We start from the raw sequence: 22574 nt of genomic DNA, 5'->3' as shown, positions 1-22574 counted from the left end.
GGGGGAGGGGGCGCCTCTTAATGGGTAAATATAAATCTCACCTTATCTGGCTCCCGTGCTCTCTTCCCTAAATTCAGCTCGGAAAAAAGATGGATCATGTGAGCGGGACTGAGAGGTTTATGGAGCTGAGCTCCCGCGGCTGTAAATCACCCTGCCCTCCCCTGTATAAAGCGTCCATCCAGCACGGCGTGAGAGAGAGGACAAGCTCCCCGCCCCCTGACCCCAAGCTCAGCGCGGGCTCTCGGCCCAGTCAGGTAGGTGTCCTGGGCTATACGGTCCACGGATTTGGGGAATGGGCCATTGGATGGGGTCCGACGGGGCTGCAGCCCCGTTTCCTTTTCTGCCCTCGATCAAGAGAACTGCACGACTGGCTTTTCTCTTCCCCATCTCCAGCGCTTCCTCCTCCACCCGCAGCCCCCACCCTCCCAGGGAAGCTCCCCGGTTCACAAATCTAGGGATAAGATGGAGGAAGGAGAGCCCTCGGGGCTGACCTGGGGTCCTGTCCATTCTCCCCCACAGTGACCCCTGCAAACTCCTCCAGTCGCTTTTTGCCATGTCCGAGGAGCTGCCCACCGGCCCCAAGGAGAGCCCGCCGGCGCCGCGGGCAGGCCCCCGCGAGGTGTGGAAGAAGGGCGGCCGCTTGCTGTCCGTGCTGCTGTCCGTGAACGTGCTGCTTCTCGCCTGCACGCTCATCAGCGGCGGCGCCTTCAACAAGGTGGCCGTGTATGACACCGACGTGTTCGCGCTGCTCACCGCCATGATGCTGCTGGCGGGGCTCTGGATCCTCTTCTACCTCCTTCGCACCGTGCGCAGCCCTGACTCTGTCCCCTATCGGGACTCACACGCAGGTCCCATCTGGCTCCGAGGTGCCTGGGGAGGTGGAGATGGAAGTGGGGTGGGCCAGGCGCAGAGCTGGAGGCAGAGGCTCTCGGAGGAATTGCTGGGTGCCCTAGGTAGACCGATGAGAAGTGCCCTCCCGGGAGGACCAGATGTGTCTGAGGATGAGGTGGGCTGTGCTGAAGGAGAAAAGAAAGGGAAAGAGTCTGGAAGGGGGCTGAGGGATGGAGAGGAATTTCTCTGCCCCATCTAAAGATTGAAAGAAGGTGGTCATGGAGAGACTTTGATGGAGAGCAGAAAACAGATGTTAGCTGCAATCGAAAGAGCCTACGGAAGGCCCTTCCCCTTATCTATGCAGCCCTAAAGAGATAGGGGCTCAAAAGGACATCCGTCCATCCACCCACTCAGTCATGTGCTCATCCTTCCATTCCCCCATTCAGCATCCCGCTGTCCATCCGTCCACCCCCCAACCATCCAACTACCTAGCCAGCCATGCGCAAATCTGTAAGCCCTCTCTCCTGCCTCTCTGATCCGCACCCTCCCACCCCTCATTCCTAGGTGGGCTGGTGCTGTTTGGGATCTGCACTCTGGTCATGGATGTCTTCAAGACCGGCTACTACTCCAGTTTCTTTGAGTGCCAGTCAGCCATCAAGATCCTGCACCCTCTCACCCAGGCTGTGTTTGTCATTGTCCAGGTGGGTGGGAAGAGTGTCCTGGAGTGGAAGGGAGCCAACTCCTGGCCTGGGGGCAGGAGACCTGAGCTCCACTCCTCTTCAGCGCTGAGCAGTCCGTGAAGGTGGGGATAGGCCCACAGTGCAGAGCCTTTGAGTCCATAAACCTGGAAGCACTTGGCACTGGAAGTAATAGCCAAGTATGAGCGCTTACATGTGGGCCCTGCGATTTCATTTCAACTTCAGCAGTTCCAGTAGTTAACTCCTGGGAACTATTGGTTGTGGCAGCTTCTCTGTCTCCTAGAACTTGGCCTGCCCTCCCTGGATGCACTTGGAGGGCATCGGCCTCAGCTCAGGGTCCTGCTGTGGGCACGGCCAGTTTGGCCTCCACCATGTCCCCTCTATTCTGTATTTGTTCAGGAAGAAGGGCATCCTGCACATGGGATTTTTTCAGACAAGTTCAAGTTTTTATTTTCATGTACATAACACTTGGAAAATCTGATTGAGCTAAGGCAGGACTGGTCTCACACGGGACCAGAAAAAAACCTCTGCCCAGAATGTCCATGTATAGTTCCTTCTCCCAAAACACTATCCCTGCTGTCCAGTTTTTAAATTTTACATTTATGACTTGGGTATTTATGTAGTTTTAGTTCTTTGGGGTTTTGTCTTTTTAGGGCCACACCCATGGCATATGGAGGTTCCCAGGCTAGGGGTCGAATCAGAGCTGTAGCTACCCACCCACACCACAACCACAGAAACACAGGATCCGAGCCGGGCCTGGGTCTGTGACCTACACCACAGCTCACAGCAATGCCGGATCCTTAACCCACTGAGCGAGGCCAGGGATCGAACCTGCATCCTCATGGATACTAGTCAGATTCGTTTCCCCTAAACCACAAAGGCAACTCCTATGTAGTTTTAGTTTTGCACTTTATGAATCTGAAGAATACTCAGGCAAACTGGAAATACAGATACACCAACATCAACAAACATGACAGCAAAGATGTGTGGGCAGCCAGGTGAGAGCCAGGACAGCAAAGGATACAGGGCAAGAAAGGATGAGGATGGGTCAGGGATGCTGTCAAAGAAAGGTGAGAGCCCCCCGAGGTTCTTCCTCCCTCCTAGTCTGAGGCAGGAATGGAAAGCAGGGATCTAGGCAGTCAAAACTCCATTTCCTCCATCCTGCAAGGAAGGAGAAAACAAACCCCACGACCAGAGCATTTCCAGGTGACATTTTGCAAACTTTTAAAGGACAGAGAGCTATTTTAGACTAGGAAAAGAGAAGGCTCACATCTCTGTTTGCAAAGCTGAAATGAACTTGACCGGGTAGCAGGAGGGCTCTTGAGGAGGTGCCAGGTGAGAACAGGGCACTCCGGGGTTGAGCCCGTCTGCAGAGTAGATGACCCACCACCCTCTCTCGACACAGACTTACTTCCTCTGGGTCTCCGCTAAAGACTGTATTCACACCCATCTGGATCTGACTCGGTGAGTACCTGCTCCACAGCCCGATGATCGCGCCCAGGTGCCAGGCTCCCCTGGCATGACATGAGCGCTTCCAAACCTGGGGCGTGGGTCCTCTTTCAGCCCCCAGGTGGGCTTTCAGCCAAGGCCCCCTGGCTTTGTCAGCCTGATTTCCACCACCTTGTGTACGTGTGCGTATATGTGGGTGTGTGCATGCGTGGTATGGCAGGTGTAGTGTGCAAATGTCCTTTCCCCTATGGGAGGGAGCAGCTGTGGCCTGGACCCCGACTCCCAGCCCTCTCCTAGGAGGCAGCCCAGCCAGGCTCATGTTCCTTCCAAACCCAGCCTCCCTGCTCACACAGGGGCCTGACTGCTTTCTTGCTTCTCAGCACCTTCTCCCAGGGTAGCCTCCCCAACCCTCCACCTTGCCAGGGACCCAAGGTCAGCCGAAGACCCTCATGGGCCTCCCCACCCCCCACCCCTAAAACAGATGTGGCCTCATGTTCACCATCACCACCAACCTGGCCATCTGGATGGCGGCCGTGGTGGATGAATCCGTGCACCAGGCGCACTCCCACAGCGATTCTAACAGCAGCACCAGCCACACCCGCCTTGCTCTGGACCGTGAGTGCTCTCATTTCAGATTAACTCTGGCTCCAGGGCAGCCAAGCCTTGGGCTGGGTGCTTTGTGGATTGGGGAGGGCATGGAGGCAAAGGTGAAAGTCAGGGGCCTCCTCCTGCTCCAGGCTACAGCTCTGAAGACCCAGGAGGAAGAGTATAAGGAGGCATCGTCTCATCCTGGACAGTACAGCTTTGGCCCCACTGTCCAGGTCTCCATCCCAACCAAAGGAGGGATTTATGCTCCAGGAAGAAGGGGCAAGGATGAAGCTGGAGAGAGGGGAAGGGAGGCAGTGAGGCTCAGTGGTGGAAGCGTGGAATCAGACAGGAGTGCCCAGCCAGGAGAAAGGAGAAATGTCATCGCAACGACAATAGGGAAATTCACGGAGCTCTTGACATCAGGCGCTGTGCTAAGTGTCTTAAATACTATCTCGCTTAACGCTTGCCACCACCCTGTGAGATAGGTACTATTGATAGTCCCATTTTACAGATGCGGAAACTAAGGCATAGAGAGGTTACGTAGCTTGCCAAAGGTCACAGAGCTTGAAACTGAAGAACTGGTGTTAAGATCCATCTTTGCTTTGAACCCATATGCTATACTGAAGAAATATAGGCCCACAGTTCTCCGGCCTTCTCTAGAGCCCCACCACCACCACCACCCTGCCAGGATCAGACTAGACGGCCAAGTCCATCTGGACCTCACTTGAAGACACACACACACCCAGTATGGGAGGGTCCAGGAATGGAAAGCAGGGATCCAGGTCTTCAGGAGACCCTGGCCCAGAAGGACTGACAGAGGGTCTCTGGGGATGGTTAAATCCAACCCAAGGAGGTGGCCAATGTAACTTGTTGGGGCTGCAGGGGCACAGAGAGGCACCCTGGAGAGGACCCTGCCTCAGGGGTGAGTCACCTCAGTTCCTCCTTCTGGAACAGCAGCTGGGGTAGTTCCGGGGATCAAAAGAGGATTGCCGTGGCCCGAGGTATCCCACAGGGCACAGTCTGGATGCAGGTGGGCATTCCTACGGGTACCGTACAAACCAGAGTGATGGGAGGTCGCGGGTGAGATCTAGGACAGCAGCTGCTTTCAGGCTGAGTTGGATGCTGGGGAGAGCCGTGAGGAAGCTTGAATTTCAGCAGTCGCCAAAGGGCCGCCTTCTATCGGGACCAGAGCCTCGCCTATCTTGGGCAGCCAGGCATCATTACTGGTGGGAGAAGGCTTGGGAGTGTTTTCCTGAAGGAATAGGATGGGATAAAAGGTGCAGCTCTGCAGTTCAGGCTTGTTTGTCTTGTTTGTTTGTTGGCCGTGTCTGAGGCATGCGGAAGTTCCCAGGCCGGAGATCCCGCTCAGGCCACAGGAGTTCCAGTTGTGGCTCAGTGGGTCAGGAACCCAGCATGGTATCTATGAGGATGCGGATTTGACCACTGGCCTCGCTCAGTGGGTTGAGGATCCAGGGTCGTCATGAGCTGCGGTGTAGGTCTCAGGCACGGCTTGGATCTGCGTTACAGCATGGGTTGCCGATGTGGCTGGGATCTGGCATTGCTGTGGCTGTAGTATAGGATGGCAAAAAACAAAACAAAAAACACGTACCACAGCCAGTGACCTAAGCCCTAGCAGTGACAATGACAGATATTTAACTGCTATGCCACCAGGAAACTCCTAGATTTTTTTTAAATTGAGCACTGGTTATTGTTTATTTGTTTGTTTGTTTAGTTGTTTGTCTTTTTAGGACTGAACCTGTGGCATATGGAAGTTCCCAGGCTAGGGGTCAAACTGAAGCTACAGCTGCCTGCTTATACCACAGCCACAGCAACGCCAGATCCGAACCTCGTCTGCGACCTACACCACAGCTCATGGCGACGCCAGATCCTTAACGCACTGGGCAAGGCCAGGGATCAAACCCACATCCTCGTGGATACTAGCCGGGCTCATTACCACTGAGCCACAGTGGGACCTCCGAGCACTGGCTATTGTTTACCAACATGTCCCACAGTATCTGGCACATAGTAGGTGCTCAATAAATGCTTGCGGCGTGAACAAATGTGCTAGACCTGGTGTAGGCATTTGGGATTCGGTGGCGACCGAGAGCAACCCCGTCTTTCCAAAGGGGGAGGCTCTGGGGGGCCTCCGGGAAGACGGGAGGGAGGGCAGCTCTGTGCCCCTCTCTCCACAGTCGAGCGTGCCGGCAGCGCCGTCGGTGGAGACTGCTCCTGCAACACGGCCGTCTGCCAGATCTTCCAGCAGGGGTATTTCTACCTGTATCCCTTCAACATTGAGTACAGCCTCTTTGCTTCCACGATGCTCTACGTCATGTGGAAGAACGTGGGCAGGCTGCTGGCCTCCTCGACCCACGGCCACAGCCACACCCCATCCCCGGTCAGCCTCTTCCGGGAGACCTTCTTTGCCGGCCCGGTGCTGGGCCTGATGCTGTTCGTGGTGGGGCTGGCCGTCCTGATCATCTACGAGGTCCAGGTGAGCGAGGAGAGGGGCCGCGCCCAGCAGGCCCTGGTCATCTACTACAGCTTCACCATCGTCTGCCTGGGGCTCATGACCTTGGTCAGCCTGAGCGGCTCGGTCATCTACCGATTTGATCGCCGGGCCATGGACCACCATAAGAACCCCACGCGCACCCTGGACGTGGCCCTGCTGATGGGGGCCGCCCTGGGCCAGTACGCCATCTCCTACTACTCCATCGTGGCCGTGGTGGTGGGCACCCCCAGGGACCTGCTGGCGGCGCTCAACCTCGCCCACGCGCTGCTCATGATCGCCCAGCAGACCTTCCAGAATGTGTTCATCATTGAGAGTCTCCACCGCGGCCCCCCCGGGGCTGAGCCTCACCCCACTCCCCCCAAGGAGCCCTGCCACGGCCTTACCTTCACCAACCTCGACGCCCTCCATGCTTTGCCCGCCTGCCCACCCACTCCCAGGCTGGTGGGGCCCAACCCAGCAGGACCACAGGAAGCCGTGGGCAGCATCGTGGCTCCCAGGAGCCCCTGGAAACGCCGGTGCTTGAAGGACATTGCTCTGTTCCTCCTGCCTTGCAACGTCATCGTGAGTAACTGGGCGGAGGCGGGGTGGGCTGCGGGGGAGAGACGGCCGAGGAAAGATGCTGTTTCAGGTTCCTCCACTCGGGCCCCTCTGTCTTGCTCCAGCTTACTCGAGAATCGGTGTATGGCTCTCTAGGAAAGGGGCAGGTTCGGAGAGGGTCAGGGGCAGTCCCCCTGGCAAACAGCATTTTAGGGCACACGGACAGAATGAAATTCCAGCATTCCGGCATCTAGGCAATGGGTGGAGGGGACCCAGGGAACGCTGCCGCTGCTGTGGGGGCTGGGAGGAGGTGAGAGGGAGTCGTGGGGGGGCCTCACTCCCAGATGGGAGGTGTGACTGCTTCTGGGAACTTGTGACCAGCCTGCTTCTTAGAATAATCTAATGGGAGCAGCAAGAGGAAGTGGCAGAGACCAGCATAAGTGTGAGTGATGCCGGGAGGGGGCCATCCGCAACTGCTGCCCCCTCCCCAATGATTCAGCAAAGCCCCTTTCTAAGAGAAAAGCCTCTGAATAGCAGCAGACTTAGCAATACAAATATACATTCTGTATAGGAATACCCTTCTTTTGGGGGGGGGGCACTTTTTAGGGCCGCACCCGAGGCATATGGAAGTTCCCAGGCTAGGGGTCAAATCAGAGCTGCAGTTGCCGCCACAGCCACAGCAATGCGAGATCTGAGCTGCATCTGTGACCTGCACCCCAGCTCATGGCAACGTCGGATCCCTGACACACTGAGCGAGGCCAGGGATCAAACCCACATCCTCAGGTTCCTTACTGCTGAGCCACACTGGGAACTCCTGGGAACACCCTTCTTAAAGGTGGATCCCCATAGAGAAATACTCCCAGTGGAGCTTCAACCCAGTAGACAAGGGCCCCAGTGTAGACATAATCCCCTGGAGTGAAATCTCTCACACAGAAACGTGTGAGAGTACATCCCAAATAGGGAAGTTTTGCTCAATATAAAAACAGTCCTTTTAGGAGTTCCTTTGTGGCGCAGTAGGTTAAGGACCTAGCATTGTCACTGCTGTGGCCCAAGAACTTCCACATGCCTGGGACACAGCCCAAAAAACCCCCAAACAGTGCTTTTAGCCGTTACCTTTAACAGAAAAACACCCCGAATATAGAAATCGCCTTAGTGCGGGTATATCCTGCTATAGAACCACCTCCAGAGAGACTGCACCTCAGGGGGGTCTACATGAAATATATGCCCTAATCAAGGGGCATTCTTGGTGAAGTCTGCCCTGTGAATATTGTCCCTCCTACAGGTAATGTATTAAGAAAAAAAAAAAAAAACCATTCCTCAAACCACCTGCCTGTCTTGGGCTGCCTTGGGTGTGGCCTCCAGCCCCGGCCCCACCTTCCCTTTCTCCCAAGGCCAAGCCTGCAGGCTGGGAGTTCCCTGGAAGGCTGCTTTTGCTCCAGGTATCTGAGCCGGGATCACCTCTGAGAGCATCATCTCTGACTCCTCCATTTTATAGGACAGAAGTAGGCTCAGATCTGGGCTGTGATGTGCCCACAGATGTGACAGACTTGGGATGGGGGAGTGGGGTTAGCCCAGAGGCCTTTGTTCTTTGCCTCAGATCCCATCCTGGAAGCACTGGAGCGCACAGCCAGAGATGAAGCAGGATTCCAGCTTCAACCTCCTCCCAGCCTGGAAGGCGGGGCAGAGCTAGAAGGCAGGGGCTCCTAGAGCCTTCTGGCAGGATCCTGACCTGCCCCTGCTCTGAGTCTGTGTGCTCCCGCCACCACTACCCTGCAAACATCTCTCGGGAGAGAGCTCCTGGTGTAGCCATTGATTCCAAACTCTCAGGCCTTCTATTGAAACTCCCCTCCCCCCCACCCGAAGTGGGCCAGACTGAGGGTGGGAGGTGTGATCACAGGGGAAGCCCTAGCCCGGGGGGTGGGAAAGTTCAGTTGGGCACATTTATTGAGCTCCCTAGCGAGTGCCAGGCTCTGCCCAAGATGCTGGAGGTCCCCCCTCAGCAGCACCCAGCCCTCAATGTCCACGAGCCAGGGGGCTGGGACCCCCATCTCCTCAACCCCCACAAAGCCCACAGGATGGGCCGTAGGCACCAGGGCGGCCAGGTCCTGACACGCCTCTGTCCCCACAGCTGTGGATCATGTCTGCCTTCGGGACCCGCCCTCACTTCAGCAACACCGTGGAGGTGGACTTCTACGGCTACTCCCTCTGGGCCGCCATCGTCAACATCTGCCTGCCCTTTGGCATCTTCTACCGCATGCATGCGGTCTCCAGCCTGGTGGAGGTCTACGTGCTGTCCTGAAGCCCTGGAGAGACCTGGGGAGGAGGGGCTCGGCTCAGGAACCCACCCAGAAACCCCCCAGGAAGGAACCCCAGGCAGCAGTCATGGTGCCATGAAACGACCCATGCCCCGCTGGCCCCAGAGTGGAATTTTCACCAAAATTATTTTTCTAGGATGAATTTTTTTGGCCACACCTACAGCATGCAGAAATTCCCAGGGAGTTCCCATCGTGGCGCAGTGCTTAAAGAATCCGACTAAGAACCATGAGGTTGTGAGTTCGGTCCCTGCCCTTGCTCAGTGGGTTAAGGATCCAGCGTTGCTGTGAGCTGTGGTGCAGGTTGCAGACGCGGCTCAGATCCTGCATTGCTGTGGTTGTGGTGTAGGCTGGCGGCTACAGCTCTGATTACACCCCTAGCCTGGGAACCTCCATGTGCCATGGGAGCGGCCCAAAGACATAGCAAAAAGACAAAAAAAAAAAAAAAAAAAAAAGAATTGCTGATGTAAAACCAGCTATAATGGAAAAAATATAAAAAATCATTAAAAAAAAAAAAAAAGAAGAAGAAGTTCCTGGACCAGGGATCAAAGCTGCACTATAGCCATGACCTGAGCCACAGCAGTGACGACACGGCATCCTTTAGCCACAAGGCCGCCAGGGAACTCCTCTGGGATGAATTTTTAAATCACAGTCAGGACACGCACATCCACCCTGGCACGACCCTGGGGCATGGGGCCACGGGGGAGGAAGACCTCTCCCTGCACTGTTTCTAGGACCAGGCAAGATGTGGAAGTGTCTTAGGCTCTGGCTGCACCCCTACCCCAGCCCTGTGTCCTGGCCAGTGCTGCTGCCTGGAGCTAGAAATCAATAAACCTGATGTTCCCCCTCCCCCACCCGTGCCCCATTTCTTGTCTCAGCAGCCGCATCTAAGGTGATCACAGGAAGGGATCTTGGGGCGGAAGCTGCAGGTTCCCCTGGAGATACTCAGGTCTTGAGCTTTTCTTGGGGGGGAACCACGTCTGAGTTACAGACTAGAACCTGGGTGGCTTCCAGGGGCTGGGCAGAGTACCCAGGCTGCCACCAACCTCTTCCCTTCATCCTCAAGTGACATAGACATTTTTTTTTAATGTGTTTCACAACTCATGGAAGGTTAGGCAGGACGGATCTAATCCAACTACCATTTTACAAAGAAGAAAACTGAGACCAGAGATGTTAACATGCCCACAGCCACACAGCAAAAGGGAACCAGTGCCTAAGAACAGTCATTTTCCAATTTTTTTTTTTTCACGCATAAGAGCCCTTTTTCCTTCTCAAACAAAACATTTCAGGAGTTCCTGTCGTGGCTCAGTGGTTAATGAACCTGACTAGGAACCATGAGGTTGCAGGTTCGATCCCTGGCCTCACTCAGTGGGTTAAGGATCTGGAGTTGCCGTGAGATGTGGTGTAGGTTGCAGACGCGGCTCAGATCTGGGGATGCTATGGTTCTGGCATAGGCTGGCGGCTACAGCTCTGATTCGACCCCTAGCCAGGGAACCTCCACATGCCACAGGTGCGGCCCTAGAAAAGACAAAAAAAAAAACAACCAAAAAACAAAAAAAACAAAAACATTTCAGGAACCCAAGCCTATAACATAGGCTGCTCTAGCTTAACAGGGGTTGGGCGGCACAGATCCTCACCCCCTGGGTCTCCTCTTACCCATCATCCCAACTCCTCTAAAGCCTGTGCGCCTCTAGTCTACAAAGATGTAGAGACAGGGTGACTGTGAAATGGGGGAGATCTTGGCGGGGCAGAGGACGTGGGATCTCATTGTCCTCCCAGCCCTCTGACCCTCTCAGGAAGCCCCTCAAATAAAAGCTGAATCTTAAAAAAAAAAAAAAAAAGGGAAGGGGAAAGAGAGATGGACTTAGCAGTGAGAGAGACAGAAAATCAGATGGTGCACAGAGAGAGTGCGAAGGAGGCACCAACAGCTAGAAGAGGAGATGGAATTGGTGGCCAGCGGAGTCTGGTGAAAGGGGGGACAGGCAGAGGTGGGGGCTGGGGTAGGAAGAGATGGCATTTTTCAGGGAGCAGTGGCTCCCGGGGCACAGGGGACTTCGAGGAAAATGTGCCAGGACCCACCAGCAGAATGAGGTGGGCAGGTCTCAGAGGCTGCAGGAAGTTGAGGGCCAGAGCGGGGCACCTTCCCACCCCACTGGCCTTCTGCCCCAAGTTCACGTGCGAGTTAGAGAGAGAGAGAGACTGCTGCAAAGCCAGGCCTGGTGCAAGGTGGGGTACAGGAAAAGGGACCCCAGATCTGTGTGGGAGGATCCATTCCCTGTTTGGCCGCCAGAGGAAAAGTGTGGCCTGAACCCTCAAGGCCTTTACTGCGGCCTAAGGACATCTCACCCCACGTGGCAAGGGGGCCTGCTGGTGGGTTCCCTGACCCTGCCTCTGCGCGCCTGCACCGCCTCTGGCCCTGCCCGCCTGTCCAGCCGCCTCGCTATTGGCTGCACCGTCCGGGGAGCACCCGGCGGGGTAATTAACGAAAGATTAATGAGAGCCCCAAAGTCAACAGAAAAATCAATGGGCCGCGGAGCCCAAGAGGCGGCTGCGCAGTCGTGCGGGGGAAGGGCATCGGGGGCATTGCTCCCAGCGCGGGGGCCTCACCTGGACGGACGATCAGCGCTGCTGTGGTCAGCCTGCGGCGATGCCAGCCCCGGCCTCAGGTAAGGCCTCCCCGCGGCGCCTTTCCGGCCCGGAGCGCCCTCGGACCCCCGAGGAACCTTCCGGGCCAGCCGACCCTTGATGCTCACACTTCCTCCGCTCCCAAAGCCAGGTTTACAGACTCGGGCTGCAGGGACTGGGGCGGGAGGGCGAGATGACAAGAGGCAGGCCAGCCTCTGGTGACCTGAACTCCAGCCCCCCTCTGTCCCCTCTGTCCCCCACCCCAACCCCCGCTCTGCGCCCCATCTGCTTTCCGCGGGCTGGGGACGCACTGAGTTCAGCGGGGCGCGCCTGGCCTTAGCCGGGACTGAACTCGCACAGTCAAAAGGGGCCGCCGAAGCTGGGAAGAAGCAAAAAGCCCGGACGGAAGCAGAAAAAAGGGTGGGGTTGGGGCTGCCTGGACGCCCAGAGGCCTACGTGTGGCGACCGTCTCAGGCTTCGCAGTCACTCGAGTAGCTCGGAAAGAGATCGCGCCCGAAGCACCCCCCCCCCCCACCGCCCGCGCTCAGCAGCCTCCTTCGAAACTGTCCAGGCGCGCCGCGCCCCGACGGCCCGCAGCTTTCATCACCTGCCTCTAATCGCGACCTACAAACCAGTTTGGTGTCCCGGCCCTCCCTTGGACTGGCGTCGCGCCAAGGGGCGTGCCAGAGGGTGGCGGATTCTTCCAAGTCAATCTGGACGCCCTCACCCTCTTCTCGTGACCCCTGGGTGCCCACCGGGACACCCTGCCCCACGGAGGAACGAGTCCGCCACTTTGAGAGCTCCCTCTAGCGGCCGAGGGAGGCTTGGCCCCCCGGGGGTGGGGGCGGGGAAGATAGTCAAGGCGAGGACCCTGGAGAATAGGACCTTGTCCTCCAGTGTCCTCTCTAGGCCTGCAGTCCAATCAACACCTGCCCCTGAAATTCATCAATAATCCCAGCCTTTCCGGCCTCTCCAGGACCTGGACAGAACAGGAAGGAAATGCATAAATTGAGGGCTTCCTGTGTGCCAGGCCTGGCTCTATATGCATGTACATGTGTCAAATCATTTAATTTTGAAAAATCTCCATCGGGTAAGTCTTATGCATTAATTCCTTTGTTTGCTCTTTCAAGAAATCTTTATTGACCATCTACCCTGCAGCAGGTACTATTCCATAGTTGTATGTCTGTTTACAGAGGAGGAAACTGGGGCCGGGAAAGTCTAAGCTTGTTCACGGTCACACAGGTAGTACGTGCCAGAATCTGGACTCTTAATCACTAGGCTATCCTCCTGCCTCCAGGTGGATTCTGGGAAGGCGAGTTGGGGCAGTCAGATTTGGGAGAAAGCGAGCAGGGAGTTGTCCCTGTGAGCTTCGGTCTTGCTCAAGCTAGGCAGGGGAGCCTGGGAAGAAAGACAAAGATCACCCGGAAAGTCTCCACTGGGCCAGCGTACATAGGGTTTGATGGGAAGGTTCTCTGTCCATGCTTCTGGTGCTGAAAGTTCCCCCAGAAAATGCCAGAGTCAGTCAGCAAACATTGGCTTAGTTCATGCTTGTGCCAAATTGGGGGGGGCTTGTCCAGCCAAGTGAAGAAGGCTTCCCAGGAGAGGTGCCTAAGGTTGGTGGCACCGATGGGCAAAAGCATTGGGGGAGGGCAGCAAGAGAGGCAGAAGGAACAGCAGGCTTCAGGAGTGACGGCGGGAGGTGTGGGACCACAGGAGAAACAGGGAGTCCTCTGGCTGGGACTAGATGAATGTTAGGGCAGCAGGTGTCTGGAGTGTGACAAGGGGGCAGGACAAGGTAGGGGGCAGAACTGAAGCAAGAATGACAGTGAGGGGGTTCCCATTGGGATTCAGTGGGTTAAGGACCCGACCTAGTCTCCATGAGGATGCCGGTGCAATCCCGCGCTCAGTGGGTTAAGGATCCAGCGTTGCTGCAAGCCAAGGTGTAGGTGGCAGATGCGGCTCAGATCCGATGCTGCTGTGGCTGTGACCTAGACCTCAGCTGCAGCTCCAATTTGACCCCTAGCCCAGGAACTTCCATATGCTGCAAGTATGGCCATAAAAAGGGCAGCTACAGCTGCCAGCCTTCCATGTGCAACCTGCCCAATATTTACCACAACAGCAGTAAATACCTATAGGTATATTACCTATAATAGAGTATTATTTCAGATTGGAGCATCCTTTTTCTCCCCACAGCATATGGAGGTTCCCAGGCTGGAGCTACAGCTGCCAGCCTACACCACAGCCACACCAACTCCAGATCCGAGCCTTGTCTGCAACTTACACTGCAGCTCACAGCAACACTGGATCCTTAACCCACTGAGCGAGGCCAGGGATCAAACCCGTAACTTCATGGTTCCTAGTCGGATCCGTTTCCACTGCGCCACGACAGGAACGCCCCACATCAGAGCATTCTTTCCCACCAAGCCCACACTCAGCCTCAGGATCCTTCTTAAACCCCAGGCAGCGACCACTCAACCAATCAGTCAGAACAAAAGAGGAAGCCTAGATCTCCCCAAAGTGAGCAGTGCCTTTTAGCAATAAAAAGTCACAGCCTTGGAAACTGCCCAGTGGACAAACATTATTATTCTAACTTAGGGCAAGCATGGGGGAAGGATGAGGGGGTGAGGGGAAGGTGTCCTCAAGCTGGTGGAAATAATTCCAGGGTTTATGTGGAGCACAAAGGGCTTCCATATTCCCTGGTCTGTTTGAACCAACCACCTTGGGTCCTGTAGGGTAGATGGGGCAGGAGTTCCCGTTGTGGTTCAGTGGTAATGAACCTGACTAGAATCCACGAGGACGTGAGTTTGATCCCTGGCCTCACTCAGTGGGTGAAGGATCCAGCATTGCTGTGGCTGTGTTGTAGGCCAGCAGCTACAGTACTGATTCGACTCCTAACCTGGGAACTTCTATAGGCTTCGGGTGCAGCCCTAAAAAGACCAAAAATTTTTTTAAAAATTTAAAAAAAAAAAAAAAGGTAGATGAAACAGCTGCTGTTATTGCCAATGTCCCAACCAGAGAGGTTGCTTCGCTTACCCTAGATCACACAGCCATTAGAGGCAGGAGTGGAACTGGGCCCAGATCAGCCTGGCAGCCAACCAGAACCCTTTCTCCCTCCCCAGCCCCTACTGAAGCTCTACCAGTGGTCTCTCCAGAAGCACAGGAGCCTGGCAAAACTCCGGCCAAGGAGAGCCAAGCAGCCATGGGGGCTGAGGGGACAAAGGCCCCTGCCCCACCGGTCCAGAAATCCTGGCTGGTGAGGCATTTTTCACTGCTGCTGCGGCGGGATCGGCAGGCCCAGAAGGCCGGGCAGCTCTTCTCGGGGCTCCTGGCCCTCAACGTGGTGTTCCTGGGCGGCGCCTTCATCTGCAGCATGATTTTCAACAACGTGGCCATCACGCTGGGCGACGTGTGGATCCTGCTGGCCACGCTGAAGTCCCTGTCCCTCCTCTGGCTCCTCTACTACACCGCTGGCACCACCCGCCGGCCACACGCCGTGCCCCACCAGGACCCTCACGCGGGACCCATCTGGGTGCTGGGTGAGTATGGGGTCGCCTGGTGGATGGGAGGGGGTGGCGAGGGACGACCCTTTCCAGGGCAGGTGCCCATGGCTGCCTGAACCCGCCAGGCTCCCTGGTGCTCTTTGGCAGCTGCACCATCTGCCTCAACATCTTCCGCGTGGGCTATGACATCAGCCACAGTGGCTGCAAGTCGCAGCTGGAGCTCATCTTCCCTGCCATCGAGATCATCTTCATGGGCGTCCAGGTGACAGACCTCTCCCACCCCCATGCTGGGTGCATAAGCACCCCAACCTACGCCTAGAAGCAGCCCCATCAGCAGATACCTACCTGGCCCAGAGTACGTTCACTCACCTCAGCCCCTCCCCCCCCACCTGCCTCCCTGTGCCCACGGCCACGCTACCTACAGGCATCTGCCTCGGCACACACTCCGTGCCACTGGAACACAGACACCTATAGATACACCTGCCTGTACATACCTGCGTATACCTAAACCTACAGCCCCCAGATACACAGAACTATTCCTTTTTTTTTTCTTTTTGGCCACACCCATGGCAGGCGGAAGTGCCTGGGCCAGGATCAATCCCACACCACAGCAGCGACCTGAGCCACAGCAGTGAAAACATCAGATTCTTAACCTGCTGAGCCATCAGGGTACTCCTACGTCATCTTTTTTACTGCTCCTATAAGTGGGCATTCCCTTAAGAGGCAGATATTTTAATCCCGTTTTATTTTATTTTATTTTATTTTATTTTATTTTATTCTTTTTAGGGCCGCACCTGCAGCATATGGAAGTTCCCAGGCTAGGGGTCAAATCAGAGCCACAACCACAGCAAGCCTGGATCCAAGCTACATCCTTGATCTGCTGAGACTCTGAGCGAGGCCAGGGATTGAACCTGCATCCTCATGGATACTAGTCTGGTCCTTAACCTGCTGAGGCACAACGAGACCTCCTTAGTCCCGTTTTAGAGCCAAGGAAACTGTGGCTCAGAGATGTTTTGCCACTGGCCAAAGTCACACAGCAAGGAAAGTGTGGAGTCAGGATTCTGATCTAACCCTGGCTTCCCCACTGTCTCTTCCATTGTAAATACACACAAGTATCTAGAACACACGCCCCACGGTCCCGGCGCCAACGCGCATCCCACCCCAGCCCCTGGGCTCAAGGCCCTTTGTCTTTCAGACCTGGGTGCTCTGGAAACACTGTAAGGACTGTGTTCAGGTCCAGACCAACTTCACTAGGTAAGATCCAGGCACCTTCTCTCCTCCCAACCCCACCCACCCCCCCAGCTTCTCTGGGCAGGGTGGCCCTGGGTGTAGGTCCCTCCAGAAGTGCTAATAGCGGACAGGACCTGGCTTTGGGAGTGACCCATCACCCCTGAGGCCGTGATGGTGAAGGTGGGAGCCCCCGGGAGCCGGCCAGGCTGTGTGGGCGGAGTGTTGCACCTCCTCCAGGTGTGGCCTGATGCTGACCCTGGCCACGAACCTGCTGCTGTGGCTTCTGGCTGTCACCAATGACTCCATGCACCACGAGATCGAGTCCGAGCTCAACACCCTCGTGAAGAAGTTCTCAGGTACGAAGGGGACCCACCCCTGGCTGCGCACCACACACACACACACACACACACACACACCACACATGCTACACTTCCTCAGGAGTTCCCTTCGTAGTTCAGCGGTTAACAAACCCGACTAGGATACATGAGGTTGTGGGTTCGATCCCCGGCCTCACTCAGTTGGTTGAGGATCTGGTGTGGCTGTGAGCCATGGTGTAAGTCACAGATGAGGCTTGGATCTGCCGTTCCTGTGGCTGTGGTGTAGGCCAGTAGCTGTAGCTTCGATTGGACCCCTAGCCTGGGAACCTCCATATGCCAGGGGTGTGACCCTAAAAAGCAAAAAACCCCAAAACAACAACAAAAAAACGAGTAAGGCTCAGTGGCTCTAGAGCTGGGAGCAAACTGTAGAGCCGGATCATAACTAAACAGAAACTGACATTTGCCAATGGTACCCACGCTGCGCTGGCACTGTGCAACCCCGCTCCAGGCATCCATCTAGCTATCAGTAAAGCCAGCTACTAATCCTGGCCAGGCTACTCACTGATAAGTCCAGGTATGCACCCCACCCCTGGTGTTTGCATTTTACTTGCAAGAAACTAAAAAGCCTTCCAGACTGAAAAGAAGGTCTTCCTAACACAGTGGTTGGTACCTGGACGTATCAGGAGGAACAGGAGATTTCTGGGGAGAAAGAACCTTCCAGATTGTTCCATGTACGCAATGCCCTACTAGTACTTTCTGCCCTTAGAGTTCATGTCCCATAAACCTACATGGGAACGTTGCTGTCTGTGAGATTCAGCCACACCTGTATGTATACAGCACCCCCTCAGGTGGCATCACCATCCTGACCTGTGTACAGCCAAGCCTTTGCCACACACTCACACATTCACACGCCCAGTGCATAAATCTCGGCACGCCTGTATACCATGGGCATTCTTCATACTCCAGATACTCTTTTCAGAAGAGCTGTACAAAGAGAAGCTTTGGTAAGTGACATGTTTGTTTTTTTTTAATGGCCACACCCTCAGCATATGCAAGTTCCCAGGCCAGGAATCAGATCCGATCCGAAATTGTGACCTACAATGAAGCTGTGGCAATGCCAGATCCTTAACCCTATGTGCTGGGCTGGGGATTGAACCTGCATCCCAACGCCGCAGAGATGCTGCAAATCCTGCTGCGCCACAGGGAGAATTACATCATAGTTTTTTTTTTAAGTTTTTTTTCTTTGGCCACACTCAAGGCACACAGAAGTTCCTGAGCTAAGTATCAAACCCGAACCACCACAGTAACTTGAGCCACAACAGTGACAACACCAGATCCTTAACTGCTAGGTTACCAGGGAGCGCCTGGATTTTTTGTTATTGTTGTTTTTTGTCTTTTGTCCTTTTTAGGGCTGTACCTGTGGCATATGGAGGTTCCCAGGCTAGGGGACCAATTGGAGCTACAGCTGCCAGCCTACACCACAGCCACAACAACGAAGGGTCCGAGCCACATCTGCGACCTACACCGCAGCTCATGGCAATGCCGGATCCTTAATCCACTGAGTGAGGCCGGGGATCGAACCTGCAACCTCATGGTTCCTAGTCGGATTCGTTTCCGCTGCACCACAGTGGGAACTCCCATCCCCATCCTCTGTATCAGCCTATATTTCACTTTCTTCAATTGGCCCATGAAATGTCTTTTCCAGATGGTTTGTTCAAACATGCAGTACTTTTGGTGGTTCAGTGAAGTCTCTTCCCTAATGACATTGAGATTTGAGGGGTTGCTTCCTCGTGGGGGCATTTGACTTGCTCCTGTCTCCCTTATTTTTCCTAGAAAGGGGAAGTGTGGCCCAAAGCATTGGTTAGATTCAGGTTAAGCGTTTGGGGGACTAGCATTCCGCAGGGGCTGCTGCGTGCTTTGCAGGCACCTCATCGCAAGGCAAGAGGTCTGAGGACCGCACTGTGGATGCTGTTGACCATCAGGTGTAGCCGTCCAGCCCTCCCATTATAAAGCTGCAGGTTGCAGAGTTCCTGCTGTGGCTCGGCAGTAATGAAACTGACTAGTTTCCATGAGGACACGGGTTCCATCCCTGGCCTCACTCAGGGGGTTAAGGATCTGGCGTTGCCATGAACTGTGATGTAGGTTACAGATGAGGCTCAGATCTGGCTGTGGCTGTGATGTAAGCCGGCAACTGCAGCTCCGATTCGACCCCTAGCCTGGGAACTTCCGTATGCTGCAGGTGCAGCCCTAAAAAAAATAAATAAATAAAGTTACAGGTTTCCTCTTGTGCTCAGCAGGTAATCGCGGAGGTGACATTAAGCATCAAAGACATCATGTGTTAAATGCTTTACCTAAGCTTGGTACCTGGGGTCTAGGACCCCTTTGTCAAAGAATGACCAGCCTGTGATTTGTGATTTCTGTCTCTGAGCCTCAGTTTCCATATCTGTAAAATGGGTGGCTGGATCCCTTCCGCCTCCACAGCTCTCCAGGAGGTGAAGGGGGTTGGTTTGTGCAGCTGGTTTGCTCAGAGCAAGGCCCGCCCACCTGAACATCTGTGCCCTCCCACCCTGCCCCCTCCCAGGCAACGACACCAACACCTGTCTGTGCCTCAATGTCACCATGTGCAAGGTCTTCCAGAAGGGCTACCTGATGCTCTACCCCTTCAGCACCGAGTACTGCCTCATCTGCTGTGCTGTGCTCTTCGTCATGTGGAAGAACGTGGGCCGCCGCCTGGCATCCCACGTAGACGGCCACCCCAGGACCCCACCCTTCCACCTGCACGGAGCCATCTTTGGGCCGCTACTGGGCCTGCTGGTGCTGGTGGCAGGCGTGTGCGTCTTCGTGCTTTTCCAGATCCAAGCCAGTGGCCCTGCCATCGCACGCCAGTATTTCACCATCTACTATGCCTTCTATGTAGCCGTGCTGCCCGCCATGAGCCTGGCATGCCTGGCGGGCACGGCCATTCACGGGCTGGAGGAGCGAGAGCTGGACACTCTCAAGAACCCCACCCGCAGCCTGGACGTGATGCTGCTGATGGGCGCTGCTCTGGGCCAGATAGGCATCTCCTACTTCTCCATCGTGGCCATCGTGGCCACCCGCCCCCACGAGCTGCTCAACCGCCTCATCCTGGCCTACTCGCTGCTGCTCATCCTGCAGCACATAGCCCAGAACCTCTTCATCATCGAGGGCCTACACCGGCGCCCACTCTGGGAGGCAGCGCCCGAGAGCCTGGCTGGGAAGCGAGAGGCTGAGCCGCCCCGCAGGGGATCCCTGCTGGAGCTGGGCCAGGATCTGCGGCGGGCTTCATTGGCCTACATCCACTCCTACAGCCACCTCAACTGGAAGCGGCGGGCCCTCAAGGAGATCTCACTCTTCCTCATCCTCTGTAACATCACAGTGAGTGGTGGGGCCAAGAGGCATGCGAGTGGAGCTGGCGAGGCAGCCCCAGAAAGCCTCACTCAGGAAAGGAAGGATCAAGGTGTAGTCATTGTGCATTGACTGTGCCAAGGGCAACTAGCTTGTACCTTTGTCGAGGACGCAGGCCTCTTTCCAACTAGGTTGATGCTATTTGAGAGTAGAGAGTGTCCTCCAAGGGGTCTGGCATGAATGAATGTGCCAAGCATGTGGCTACGTGCTCTGGGGGAGCTTACTGCTTAGTTGGGGAGACATAGGGGGACCACTCAGAGAATTAGCAAATAATTAATGGTCCACTGACTTAAGTGAAAGGAAGAGATCAGAAAGTACCTGTTTTTCTAAAGAATCTCTAGGGGAAGGTGTCAACAATGGCTTCTTAGTGTCTTAGTGCTTGTTAGGTCCCAAGCCCACCTTTCCATGGGATGCTTTTGAATCTCACTGAATCGTCGCACTGACCCAAAGCAACAGGCATGACTACTGTCCCTATTTAACAGATGAGGAAACTGAGGCTTAGGCTGTTTGATGTGCTCACGTTCCCAAAGCCTGCAAGTGGCATTCTTGGGACAACTCCAGGTTGTCTGAGCCACGTTGATAATGACTGCTGAAAATACCTCTGATGGTGAAACCTCTGGTCCAGGCAGCGCATAAGTAATAATTTGGCCCTAAGCTGTGATAGGAGCCCAGAGAAAGAAGTGCGAACCCAAAGGGAGACTTTTGTTTGATCTGAACCTTGAGGAACAGGCAGAATTTGGACAGAAGGCAGGGCAGGGACGCAGTAGGCAGAGTCGTGACTAGCGGAAGAGTGAACCCAGGACGGGTAAGGTGACTGAGATCAGGGCACAGGGGAGCCCAGGTGATGGAGCAGGTTGTACTCGTAGTGGTGGCTGCCTGGGGGCTCGTGATCCAGTTGGATTTGGGCTGTGCCCCAGGCAAGCCAAGGAGGTGGCTGAGGCTTTCCGGGGTGTGAGGACGAGGGGGATCTGGGCGGGGAGGGGCTGGTACTGAAAGCCTACGGGTGAGGGAACGCTAGGGTGGGGGATGTGCTGGAGGGGCGGCAGGTTCTGGGGCTGCCTCCCCTGAGCTGGGTGCCTTGGGGATGGGAGAGCCCCTCCCTCACGCCACCCCCTCCTCTCCCCACCAGCTCTGGATGATGCCCGCTTTTGGCATCCACCCGGAATTCGAGAACGGGCTGGAAAAAGATTTCTATGGCTACCGGACGTGGTTCACCATCGTCAATTTTGGCCTGCCCCTGGGCGTCTTCTACCGCATGCACTCTGTGGGGGGGCTGGTGGAGGTCTACTTGGGGGCTTGAGGGTGCCCAGGGAACCCACCCTCTGCAGAACCCCAAAGTGCCACAGCCAGGGAAAACATATTCCAGATGCCCTGTTCCAGGGGGACCTAGACCAGCCCGGGTTCCCCAGCACCACCTCTTCCCAGGTGCTCTCTGAGAAGGGGGCTGTCTGCACACAGCCCAAGGGCAGGGCCACGACACTGAGCTGCTGATGCCCATGCCCACAACTGTGTGCACACCTGCCCCGATTCACCACCTCAATCAGTGTAGCCAAGAAGCCCCAGCTACTCTCCGGGAAGTTCAGCCCTAAATGATTGAGTTCCAGGGAGCCTGGGGAGGGGGCCCTACCCAGCTAGGCCTCCGCAGTCTGCCTCCTGCACGGGCCAAGCTCAGCCCAGGACATCTGGAAGCTCGTGGCTCAGCAGGCAATGCTGCCCTTCTCTCCCCACATGCTCTGTTCCCTAATGAGCTCATTAATTAGCTGCTAGGCAGGGTTCAACAGCTCTCTCCTGCTGCCATAAACCCTGTTTGTTTGATCGATTACATTGGGCTTCGTGGCATTTATTCTTGGGCACAGAGCTGCCACTCGGCATATGGTGGGAAGGGACAGTCCTCCTGGGCTGGTCTATAGAGCTGGGACAGTCCTGTTTCTGGGCCAGGAGGGGTCTACACCCTTTGTCTGATCCACGGGAGGAGGGGCAAGCGAGGGACCTGAGGCTCTCGCATCCCCCCACCCCTCGCCAGCACGCCTTTCCCCCAGGACAGAGCCCCGGGTGCTTTCTGTGCCCACTCATCGCCAGGGCTGTGGCCTCTGGCTGCCTAGTCCCCAGGCCTTTCGGATCCTCTGAACCATGGGGTGGGGAGGAAAGGCACTGACAGCCCATCCATCTCTCTCAGCCCAGCGCAAACACTGGCGAGGCCCAGGGGGAGGCCCAGGGAAGAGAGTCCTGGCCCCGCAGGCCAGGCTTGTATCCCAGGAAGCCAGGTGCTGGCACGCACAGGACTCTAGTCCCAGGGGCCCCCTGGGGCCAGCAGAGACCCTGGGGGCCATGCAGGAGGCTGTGAGCAGACCAGTCGCCTCTCCCGTATGGGCTCCTTCTCTGTGGGGCCACAGCCTAGCGAGTCAAACACTCCACTTCTGCACCCAAGAAAATGACAAATGCTGGTTCCCAGTCGCACACCAGGGGCCTTCTGGGGCGTGACTCTGGGATGCAGAGTCCCCAGCTTCCCTGAAAACCAGAGCCAGGGCCCGACGCCCTCCCCTCAAGCACAA

The 22574-nt window shown here is 55.8% G+C and overlaps 2 protein-coding genes across 3 annotated transcripts; both read left to right on the top strand.

Moving 5' to 3' along the window:
* Positions 23-9348, top strand: OTOP2 (otopetrin 2). The gene is made up of 7 exons (XM_003131218.3): positions 23-254; positions 520-866; positions 1396-1532; positions 2935-2993; positions 3460-3593; positions 5759-6636; positions 8741-9348. The coding sequence occupies exons 2-7, from the start codon at positions 554-556 to the stop codon at positions 8909-8911; spliced, it is 1692 nt and encodes a 563-aa protein (XP_003131266.1). The 5' UTR covers positions 23-254; positions 520-553; the 3' UTR covers positions 8912-9348.
* OTOP3 (otopetrin 3) lies at positions 10498-22228 on the top strand. 2 transcript variants are annotated; one of them, XM_021066669.1, is made up of 7 exons: positions 10498-11590; positions 14669-15085; positions 15175-15311; positions 16245-16303; positions 16517-16635; positions 19178-19992; positions 21152-22227. In XM_021066669.1, the coding sequence occupies exons 1-7, from the start codon at positions 11572-11574 to the stop codon at positions 21320-21322; spliced, it is 1737 nt and encodes a 578-aa protein (XP_020922328.1). In that variant the 5' UTR covers positions 10498-11571; the 3' UTR covers positions 21323-22227. The 2 variants fall into 2 exon arrangements, with proteins under 2 accessions (XP_020922328.1, XP_020922327.1); XM_021066668.1 differs by lacking the exon at positions 10498-11590 and adding an exon at positions 11605-12639 and having other exon boundaries at positions 21152-22228.

This window comes from Sus scrofa, chromosome 12, assembly GCF_000003025.6.
Source record: "Sus scrofa isolate TJ Tabasco breed Duroc chromosome 12, Sscrofa11.1, whole genome shotgun sequence".
In the NCBI taxonomy this organism is placed as follows: domain Eukaryota; kingdom Metazoa; phylum Chordata; class Mammalia; order Artiodactyla; family Suidae; genus Sus; species Sus scrofa.
The sequence above is the reverse complement of the archived record's forward strand: the minus strand, read 5'-3'. Positions and strand labels throughout refer to the sequence as shown.

Excerpts from the sequence above, each read along its gene's own strand:
- OTOP3 (XM_021066668.1), top strand. The coding sequence starts at position 12,549 with ATGCATAAATTGAGGGCTTCCTGTGTGCCAGGCCTGGCTCTATATGCA. Across the intron at positions 15,312-16,244 it reads TCATCTTCATGGGCGTCCAG|ACCTGGGTGCTCTGGAAACA; the intron begins GTGACAGACCTC and ends TTTGTCTTTCAG. Across the intron at positions 19,993-21,151 it reads TCATCCTCTGTAACATCACA|CTCTGGATGATGCCCGCTTT; the intron begins GTGAGTGGTGGG and ends TCTCCCCACCAG.
- OTOP2 (XM_003131218.3), top strand. The coding sequence starts at position 554 with ATGTCCGAGGAGCTGCCCACCGGCCCCAAGGAGAGCCCGCCGGCGCCG. Across the intron at positions 1,533-2,934 it reads CTGTGTTTGTCATTGTCCAG|ACTTACTTCCTCTGGGTCTC; the intron begins GTGGGTGGGAAG and ends CTCTCGACACAG. Across the intron at positions 3,594-5,758 it reads CACCCGCCTTGCTCTGGACC|TCGAGCGTGCCGGCAGCGCC; the intron begins GTGAGTGCTCTC and ends CTCTCTCCACAG.